The sequence below is a fragment of the Vitis vinifera genome, chromosome 4 (genome assembly GCF_030704535.1).
Source record: "Vitis vinifera cultivar Pinot Noir 40024 chromosome 4, ASM3070453v1".
Classification (NCBI taxonomy): domain Eukaryota; kingdom Viridiplantae; phylum Streptophyta; class Magnoliopsida; order Vitales; family Vitaceae; genus Vitis; species Vitis vinifera.
This window is the reverse complement of record NC_081808.1, coordinates 6,357,820-6,368,633: the sequence shown is the minus strand read 5'-3', so window position 1 is coordinate 6,368,633 and position 10,814 is coordinate 6,357,820. Positions and strand designations below refer to the sequence as shown.

General features: G+C 33.6%; 2 protein-coding genes across 2 annotated transcripts; both read right to left on the bottom strand.

Moving 5' to 3' along the window:
- Nucleotides 1-264: 264 nt before the first annotated feature.
- Nucleotides 265-3,017, bottom strand: LOC100259360 (heparanase-like protein 3). The gene is made up of 7 exons (XM_059736111.1): nucleotides 2,769-3,017; nucleotides 1,953-2,142; nucleotides 1,442-1,672; nucleotides 1,120-1,309; nucleotides 901-1,026; nucleotides 728-827; nucleotides 265-645 (listed from the first exon to the last, which is right to left on the bottom strand). The coding sequence occupies exons 1-7, from the start codon at nucleotides 3,015-3,017 to the stop codon at nucleotides 265-267; spliced, it is 1,467 nt and encodes a 488-aa protein (XP_059592094.1).
- Nucleotides 3,018-7,611: 4,594 nt separating this feature from the next.
- LOC100264535 (heparanase-like protein 3) lies at nucleotides 7,612-10,417 on the bottom strand. Its single transcript, XM_010650439.2, has 9 exons — nucleotides 10,169-10,417; nucleotides 9,951-9,987; nucleotides 9,664-9,847; nucleotides 9,374-9,522; nucleotides 8,844-9,074; nucleotides 8,524-8,713; nucleotides 8,305-8,430; nucleotides 8,131-8,230; nucleotides 7,612-8,049 (listed from the first exon to the last, which is right to left on the bottom strand). The coding sequence occupies exons 1-9, from the start codon at nucleotides 10,415-10,417 to the stop codon at nucleotides 7,612-7,614; spliced, it is 1,704 nt and encodes a 567-aa protein (XP_010648741.1).
- Between the last annotated feature and the right edge of the window lie 397 nt (nucleotides 10,418-10,814).

The window sequence follows — 10,814 nt, the reverse complement described above, 5'->3', positions numbered from 1 at the left end:
ACCAAACTGTACTGTTTGATAGATAATATTGTTATTTATTAGATAAATGGTACAAAAAATGGTTATCTTACAATGCAACCTGATTGAATTATCCCACAGAATAACCATCGTAGCTTATATGCCCTTTGATTCATCATCTTTATGTAGACTTTGACATTTTGCATGTCTTTCTTTCATCTTCAGAAAAATATGCAAATAATTGGCAGTAGTATTCCAAATAGTAGTAGCTCAATCAACAAATAAAATTTATCCATTTCCATCTGGCTACTTATACTTACAGGCAGGGTAATTGATATTAGGGAAGCGAACAAACACAATAGAGAAAGGAGCAACAATTACAGGATCCATTGAGCTTACCCTTATAGGTTCCAAGGGAGGGACAATCCTAGATGAATTTATGGTCAGTACTTTCCCATTTAGAAGCAGTGTTTGGCTGTGTAAATCCCCATCTTTGGCTGTCAAATGATATTCTTCTCTCACGCTTGCATCAATTTTAGAAACTCGACGCATCCTAGAAAAATTTGATCTTTGAGTTTTGTCTGTATCTTGTAAAGTTGAAGTCCTGTTGCCAGCATTTTCAGTTGAAACTTGGACTTGAACTGTTGTGTTACCATCTAGGTTGATCAATAGCAATGTGATTCCTGGCTGCAGTGATGAAAACCAGACATGATAAACACCGAAGAGTATTTATCTTCTGCTGGTGAATTTAAATGTAGATTTTACTTACGGATTGTTTGGAACAGTGAGCGTAAGCACGTATTTTCCTTGTCCCATAGAAGCTGGTTGATAGAACATTTCTTCCCATCAAACGGTGCCAAAGAAGTGCACTGCAAGATGACAACATCAACAATAATGTCTGGGATTACTATGTTTAGTCTTAATTTAGAATTAAAAAATAACCTGTAATAATCAGGATTTGGGACAAAGGTGGTAGTGTTGAGTAGGCCATAGTTTCCTCCAATCAAGGTTTGCCTACAATATGTCTTGGTATCATAAGATGATGCCATTCCAAGCTGATCCAGGTACCTGTTTGGTTAGTGAGAAAATTAGATCAATGTTGAAAAGGAAGTATCCAAAAGTCAGAGAACTTTCCATGTTAAAGCATCAGTACTAACTTACCAGAAACTGAAAGCAAATGCATTAGTGACAAGATTATGGCCACTGTTGTAAGCCCCTCCAGCTTCACCAACCCAAGCAGTTGCTGAAGTTGCAGAAGTCTGTAGAATGCTTTGGAGGTCTTGGAATGGCTTGGAACCACCATCAAGATATGACGGATCAAGAATTTTATCAATGAGGTGATCATCAACCCCTATATACCAGAAATGGAAAAAAGGTTAACTCTCATTCTCAGGATAGAAGCTTCTGTAGATTACACACAGAAACACACTAGACTGAAGGCAAAAAACTGAGAGAAAGGAGAGGACAAAAAGTGACAATATACCTGGACCGAGGTTATATATATGATGGGTGACTACTTGAAGAGATTTGAGTGTTTTATCTATGAATTCTGTGTACCAACTTGCATCAAAGAACCCTCCTGGCCCTAGGACTAGTGGCTTAACTTCAAAACCTGCATAAATCTTTTGCACCATGCTTTGGAGAGTGTTTATGTCAGATGCATATTGATCTGCTGGAACTCCTGCTCCAACTCCATTTCCAGTCAGCTCATTTCCTGAGATGCAACAAGAAGTTTTAGAACCTGAAATTCTGTTTAAGAAAGTGGAAGAAGAGTGGAGGAAAATTTTGTCGGCCTTGGCAGTTTAGACTCTAGATCAACACAAAGAAGCCTAGGTTCTTCCAAGCTCCACTGTCTAGTTCATCTATCATCTTGATCATTTCAAGCAGTTTTAACTGTTTCAAGTGTTTAACAAAGAAATAGGTACCACGTTTCTTAAAAATTTAGCGAACATCTTTGTTATCTTATGTGAAAATGAAAATATAAGAGCCCTTACCAAGTTCCCAACCATGAATGGTGTAGCCCTTGTTTGCACTATACCGAATAAGGGATTCTGCATCACTGGAGTTCCAAGCTCCTGCAGCCAAACCATCCAGGCCTATAGTCCTTCCACTTAGTGCATTCAATCCAAAAATCACGACGGCCCAATAGTTATTGAACTTTGTGAGAATAAATAGTGAATTTGGCTGTGATTCATTTATAACATAAATTTGTTTGGAAGGAAAGAAAATGCATGGTAAGACATTGCTTTTCGTTTGAACTGCTGACATATGATAGGAAAATACTACCCTGCCTCTCTGAAGAACAGGTTCAGCTCATCCCATCTCGACATAGGTAAGCAACCTTCTGAGAAACCAAACATTTCTGAGCTATTTTTAACAAACTGAGCACAGGGATTTTGGTCACTGGTCCTTTGGTATATGACTTTATCCTGTAAGGTGCCACCCATCCTAACTTTCAGGGGAGAAAAAGCTGCATTCTCATCAAATTAGAGTTAGAACTCAAGCTGCTAGAAGATACAAATTATGGAATTTGCAAGGTTAATAAGGTTCATGGAAAATCTTCATTACCCTTGATAGCATTCAGCAAAATTTTGTTGCTAAGATCCTACAAAAAGAAATGCATCCATTAGAAAATGATTAAAAAAAAGCAGCTTAAGGGTATCAATCTTCCCATGACTTCAGCTAACAAATTTTCCATTGGAATTCTTTGATAGTTAACATATATTTTCTATGTAACTTTGGTGTCGTTTGAATTGCTTTTCCAACAGTGAGAAAACCAGTTGAATGAAGCTGAAAGTAGTTTAGCTTACCAGATTGAGAAGAGAAGCTCTACCCCAACTGCAAGTTCCATAGTCACATTTATCAGGAGGCCACCAATCCAAGGTGGCACATATAAAATCATCATCTGTGCTTCCAATTGCAACTCTTCCATTAATAAAAACACTGCCTTCTTCAACATTTCCAGACCCTCCACTCCTCTGCGAAGCCACTGGGATTGAGCTCTGACTCATCAAACACACCCATAAGCACAACCCCACAAAAGTCAACACACAACCCATCTCACCCACAATGTTTTTTGGCAGAATTCAAGCTCATCTCACACTCTTGTAGAGAACCCATCTCGTTTTTCTAAGAATAAAATAAAGCAAAACAGTTTTTTAAACATAATTTCTGATTTCTATCTACTAAAAAATCTGTTTAAAGGAGAGATACATTTCTAGCAAACCTGCCCACCAAGATGATAAAGAAAAACGTAACTGCAACAAACCCACTAAACAAATCACTCCAGTTATGTCATCACTAGTTATTGCTTAGTTCCTCACTTTAGTTGTTGCCTTCAAGAGGCCACTGAAAATCAACATTAAATTATCCGAGATGCATGTTTGGAAGATAATGTCATAGGATTAAGAAAAACATCATATTTTCAAAATCCAATATAAAATTGAACTCAATAGTCAACAGCAAACGAAAGCACTAGAAAAACAAAACCCCAAATAAAATTGGAAACATGAAAGGCTTCACCATATCTACCTTTCCCTATTTGATCCTGTACTTAGTTTTGTTTGCTCATTTCAAATGCAAGAAGACACGCATGTGCTTCCAAATTATGAGGATTCTTCTTCTTCTTCTTATTTTTTTATTTATATTTATATTTATTTTTATTTTTATTGTTTTTTAAAATTTTATTTTTATTGTTTTTATTAATGCATTTTGCACCAAAACGACAAGGTGCAAAATGACAATGTTTCTTAAGGGATCCCTTTTGTGATCAAGCCCAATAAGCTTTTAGTTTTACAAATGAATGATTCTTGTATGCCTTTTATACCCCACAATCCCTACATATATTTTTTATCCATTTTCGAAGTGGGATTAGTTAATGGGAAGAAAAATATTATGCAAGCTAGAGAGTTTGAGCTAAGACCTTTAGGTGTAAAAGTTGACAACAATTTAAGTTTCTTAGGTTCTTTTAAAAAATATTTAATTTATAATTTTGATTCTAGGACTATCTTATTATTTATTTATTTTTGTAAAGATAGGATATCACGATTGCACCATTAAAGAGGATATGGGAATCTTGAAAAAGATAGAAGAATGTGAGACTTCCTCGAATATAAAGATATGACTAGGGAGTAGGGACTTAAATCCAACCTATAGTCTTAGCTCTGTCTTTGATAGTCTTTCGTGCCTATACATTCATCGGGACGGTAAGATAAGAATAAAAAAGTATATAAAAATCTTGAGTAAAAATCTAATAATTATTTTTTATATCGGAAAACAAGTACTTCAATTAAAAAAAGTAATTTTCTTTTATTATTTGTTATGAATAAAAAACAATATTTTATTTTTCTTCATTTTTTATATAATCTATAATATTTTTAATCATCAAATTTCTTTCTATTTGCATTATTTTAAATTTTATAAGTCATGCATATTTGTAACAATCTCATAGTAGTAATTAAAATATATGAGAGATATAACTTTTAAATTTTTTATGTTCGATCTATGACTGAAATTTTTCATGTTGAATAATATATTTTTAATTAATATAATAATTGATGATCTCAATATAAATTTAGAAGTAAAATATTAATAAAGTTCATCATACACCTTCATGAAGTAGAATATTAAAAGAATATTAAATTTTAAATGACCCTATCACTCAAATTTAGATAATCCTAGGAAAATAGGTATACGTATTGAAAAATAAAAGCAATTTTTTATGGGACCTCTTATTCGAAACAAATGTAGATATTTTTCTTAAAGATATATTTATTTTTCTTAAGAATATAGGTATTTTTCTAAAAGATGCCCCTATGGCTTCACCATGCATAATGGGGTATGGTAATGCCTCAAATTCATTTTGGGTCTTCCATAAGCGAATATTTAGACCCAAATAAGGCTGAGTAGGGTCACTATTTATTTAAAAATTGTGTGTGCATTTTTCTAAACAATCTATGCGTTTTTGTTAAAATTGTACATATTTTTTAAGGTTAAGTGGAACCCTATTAGTCTATATTAGTGTTTAAATATTCATTTGGAGAACATTAGGAATTGATTTGAGGCCTTCCCCCTCCCTGAATTCCAATTTGAAATCCCATGTACATTTTAAAGAAAAACATGTATATTTTTAAGAAAAATACGTGGATTCTTTACAAAAAAGCATATTTATTTTTTTAAAAAGGCCAAATGAGAGCCATTAGGCCTTATTATGTCTTTAATATTCATTTTAGAAACATCAAGAATGGATTTAAAGCCTTCCCCTACCCTAAAATCCAATTTAGAACCTCACATACATCTTTAAGAAAAATACGTACAATCTTAAGAAAATTATGTACTTTCTTTACAAAAATATGTACATTTTTTTTTAAAGAATTAGGGTCTAAGTATTTATTTGAGGAATATTAGGAATGGATTTGAGGTCTTTCCCCACTTTGAAAATCCAATTGGGAACCCTACATACATCCTTTAGAAAAATATGCTTCTTCTTCTTAAGGTAAATACATAGTTTACAAAAAGATGCCTTATTATATCTTAAATATTTATTTGGGGAACCTTGGGAAGTGATTTGAAGTCTTGTCCCAATTTGAAAATCCAATGGGAACCTTATGTACATCCTAAAACATATGTACATTTTTAACAAAAATACATACATTCTTCACAAAAATATGTTCAATTTTTTAAGGCCAAACATGATCCATTAGGCTCTATCAAGGTCTAAATATTCATTTGGGGAACATCGAGAATGGATTTGAGGCTTTCCCCTACTCTGAAAATCTAATTGGGAACCTCACATATATTTTTAAGAAAAATACGTACATTCTTAAGAAATATATGTAAATTCTTAAGAAAAATACGTACATTCTTCACAAAAATATGTAAATTTTTTTAAAGGCAAAACGACCATATTAGGCCTTATTATGTCTTAAATATTCATTTGGAGAACTTCAAGAATGGATTTGAGGCATTCCTCCACCCTAAAATCCATTTGGGAACCCCACATACATTGTTAAGAAAAATACGTGCAATCTTAAGAAAATTACTTACATTCTTCACAAAAATACGAACATTCTTTACAAAAACATACACATTTTTTTAAAGGCAAATGGGCCCAAATGTTCCCTAAATGAATATTAATTTAAGACATATTAAGGCCTAATGGAGTCCCGTTTGGCTTTAAAAAAAAAAAAAAAATTTTTATGAAGAATGTACATATTTTTCTTAAAAAAAAAAAATACATATTTTTATGAAGAATATACATATTTTTATATTTTTCCCTTACAATACTTTTCATAGATATGTTGTTTGAGTGTTTGAAGGTTACAAGTTGTGTGCAGAGAGTGATTTAAGAAGAGAGAATTTACAAGTGCATCAATGAGCTTGCTTTTAAAAAATTATGGGACTTCCAATAATATTAGTTTTCCCATCAAATTGCAAAAGGGGGAGATTGTTAGTGCTCTATTTTTGGTGGTTGACAATTTTGTTCCATTTATATAATGGTTTGGACATATCTTATGGTCTTAGGTCTTAATTGCCTTTATTAAGTTCAAGCTACTCAAACATCAGTTTTGATTAAGGTAAATATGTGTTTGGAGTAGTATGATTTTACATTGGGCATTTAAAATTAAATAGAATGGAAATTTGAAAAGAAAATGTCTTGAAAATATAAAAAAAATGTACTAGAGATTGAACATTTAAATGTCCCTCATGGAGTGTTCAAATGTCCCATGAATGTTCAAATATAGCATAAAGAGATGTTCAAATGTCTCTATGGAGTTCAACACCCTCTTTAGGTAGTTTGAATGTTTGGTCATGTTTTTACCCTATTTTAGAATTGTTATGTTTTAAAATATACTTTTTTTCTTCTTCTGGAAATTCACCTTTCTTAAACTTCGAATAATTAAACCATCTAGGATTTTTCTATCAAAACCTAGTCTTTGCACTTTGATGGTGTTGATGCACAAATTGCTAAGATAGTCATAGCTCTTCCTTAAAACTTCTTAACTCTCAAAACCTTTCAAGAATTTGTCTTGAAAGTCCTTCCAATAGAAAAGATAGCAATGCATTGATTTGCCAACCTCAGTACAAAGTTAAGGTGATCTACTAAGGAATGTAAGATGCTACATTATAGACTTGAAAAAATAAATAATGATCGATATAAGATCCTTTGGAGTAAATACATCCGAATCAAATAAAATTATACCTTTTTATATTTACAAAGTTTAAGGAGATTGAATAGATAGTTTTTCCATGTATATCTAAAGTTCGTTGTGTTGATTGATTTTATAATATGCTTAATTGAATTAATTGATAACTAAGAAAATACAAATAAATGTTAAAAACTAGGATAAGAAAATCAAAATAAATTTTTTAAAATTGGGATACATATATTTAGATTACTTATCCACCCTTAATTTCTAGACAATTATGCGGACCATTGACAAGCTTTGAAATATTTAATAAAGAGAAAAGTGATGAACATATATAATACAAAAGGACATGGCTTGGATTCTATTTTGACATCATGCCATGTCACATGAGAAGCAACATCATAGCCTGATTGAATCATCTCATAGAATAAACATCATAGCCTCTATACCCCTTCATTCATTATCTTTATGTAGACTTTGACATGTTTCAAGCATGTCTTCATCTTCAGAAAAATATGCAAATAATTGGCTGTAGTACTCCAAATAGTAGTAGCTCAATCAACAAACCAAATTTATCCATTTCCATTTGGGTACTCCTACTACAGGCAGGGTAATTGACATCAGGGAAGCGAGCAAACACAACAGAGAAAGGAGCAACAGTTATAGGATCCAACGAGCTCACACTTATAGGTTCCAAGGGAGGGATACTGCCCGATGAATTTACAGTAAGAACTTTCCCGTTTAGAAGCAGTGTTTGGCTGTGTAAATTCCCATCTTTGGCTGTCAAATGATATTCTTCTCTTGTGCTTGCAAAATTTGATCTTTGAGTTTGGTTTTTACTTTGTAAAGTCGAAGTCCTGTTGTTACCATCATTTTCAGTTGAAACTTGGACTCGAAGTGTAGTGTTACCGTCTAGGTTGATCAATAGCAATGTGATTCCTGGCTGCGGTGATGAAAACCAGATGAGTTAACGCTGAAGAGTATTTATCTTCTGCTGATGAATTTGAATGTAGATTTTACTTACGGATTGTTTGGAACAGTGAGAGTAAGCGCGTATTTTCTTTGTACCATTGAAGCTGGTTGATAGAACATTTCTTCCCATTAAACGGTGCCAAAGAAGAGCACTGCAAGAGGACAACATCAACAAGAATATCTTTGTGATACTATGTTTAGTCTTAATTTAGAATTAAAAAGTAACCTGTAATAATCAGGATTTGGGACAAAGGTTGTAGTGTTGAGTAGGCCATAGTTTCCTCCAATCAAGGTTTGCCTACAATATGTCTTGTTACCATAAGATGATGCCATTCCAAGCTGATCCAGGTACCTGTTTGGTTAGTGAGAAAACTAGATCAATGTTGAAAAGGAAGTATCCAAAAGTCAGAGAACTTTCCATCTCAAAACATCAGTACTAACTTACCAGAAACTGAAAGCAAATGCATTAGTGACAAGATTATGGCCACTGTTGTAAGCCCCTCCAGCTTCACCAACCCAAGCAGTTGCTGAAGTTGCAGAATTCTGTAGAATGCTTTGGAGGTCTTGGAATGGTTTGGAACCACCATCAAGATAGGATGGATCAAGAATTTTATCAATAAGGTGATCATCAACCCCTATATACCAGAAATGGAAAAAAGGTTAACCCTCATTCTCAGGATAGAAGCTGCTGCACAGTATGAATATAAGCACTCTAGACTGACAGTGAAAAATTGTGTAACGAGATGACAAGAACTGACAATATACCTGGACCGAGATTATATATGTGATGGGTAACTACTTGAAGAGATTTGAGTGTTTTATCTATGAATTCTGTGTACCAACTTGCATCAAAGAACCCTCCTGGCCCAATGACCAGTGGCTTAGCTTCATAACTTGCATAAATCTTTTGCACCATGCTTTGGAGAGTGTTTATGTCAGATGCATATTGATCTGCTGGAACTCCTGCTCCAACTCCATTTCCAGTCAGCTCATTTCCTGAGATGAAACAAGAAGTTTCAGAACCCAAAACTCTATTTAAGAAACTGGAGGAAAATTTTATAAACCATAGTATTCTAGACCAAACTCCATTGTCTTCTCGTTCGCCTTTCCTTTGATTTTTTTCATTTTTTTTTCTTTTTAAGTGAATATCAAAAGTTCTAGTTCATCTATTGTCTTGATTATTTCAAGCAGTTTTGTTATTCAAGTGTTTTGTAAAAGAAATAGGTACTGCCTTTCTCAGAAATTAAGTGATAATCTTTATTATCTGTTGTGAACAAAAATATAAGAGCTCTTACCTAGTTCCCAACCATGAATGGTGTAGCCCTTGTTGACAGTATACTGAATAAGGGATTCTGCATCACTGCCATTCCAAGCTCCTGTAGCCAAACCATCCATGCCTATACTCCTCCCACTTAGTGCATTCAATCCAAAAATCACGACAGCCCTATATTTATCAAACTTGGTGAGAATAGTGTGTTGTTATGTTTCATTTATAAACAGAAACTTGTTCAGAGAAGGAAAGAAATGCATTCCATAAGACATTGCTTTTTGTTTGGACTGTTGACATATGGTGAGAAAATTTTACCCAGCGTCTCTGAAGAACTGGTTTAACTCATCCCATCGCGACATAGGTAAGCAACCTTCTGAGAAACCAAACATTTCTGAGCTATTTTTAACAAACTGAGCACAGGGTTGTTGGTCACCGGTTCTTTGGTATATTACTTTATCCTGTAAGGTGCCACCCATCCTAATTTTTAAGGAAGAAAAGGCTGCAAATATATATCATCCAGTTAGAGTTGTAACTTGAGCCACTAAAAGATACAAATTAAGCAATTTGCAGGGTTAATGAGTTTTATGGAAAATCTTGGTCACCTTTGATGGCATTGAACAAAATTTTGTTGGTAAGGTCCTACAAAAAGAAATTCATCAATTAGAAAAATGAAAAACCAGTCCCCTAGCTACCAGGTTATGGATCAATCATGCTTTCTACGTAACTCTGGTATTGTTTGAATTTCTTTTCGAACTAATCAGTAGCATACCAAGTAGTTAAAAAAAAGCGGTCGAATGAAAATGGAAGTAGCTTAACTTACCAGATTGAGAAGAGAAGCTCTACCCCAACTGCAAGTTCCATAGTCACATTTATCAGGAGGCCACCAATCCAAAGTGGCGCATACAAAATCATCATCTGTGCTTCCAATTGCAACTCTTCCATTAATAAAAACTCTGCCTTCTTCAACATTTCCAGATCCTCCACTCCTCTGCGAAGCCACTGGGATTGAGCTCTGACTCATCAAGCACACCCATAAACAGAACCCTACAAGAGTCAACACACAACCCATATCTCATCCACAATGTCTTTTATTTTTATTTTTTTTGTAGAATTCATTTTCATCTCACACTCTTGTAGAGACCCATCTCATTTTTGTAAGAATAAAATAAAGTTTAACTGTTTTTAAACATAATTTCTGATTTCTATCTGCTAACAAATGTGTTAATCAGAACCTACTTACCTAGATGATAAAGCTCCAGTTATGTCATTACCAGTTATTGCATATCTCCCAAGTTTTGTTGTTGCCATTTGAGGCCAGTCAGAAACAATTTAGGATTTGCAATGTCAAAGAAAGCTTATGGTGTTTAAGACCAACATAATTGTTGATTTTTTAAAGGTGCATTAATTATGTCGGAAGTTATGTTTAAGATTTGCAATTATGTCATTACCCGTTATAGGATTTGCAA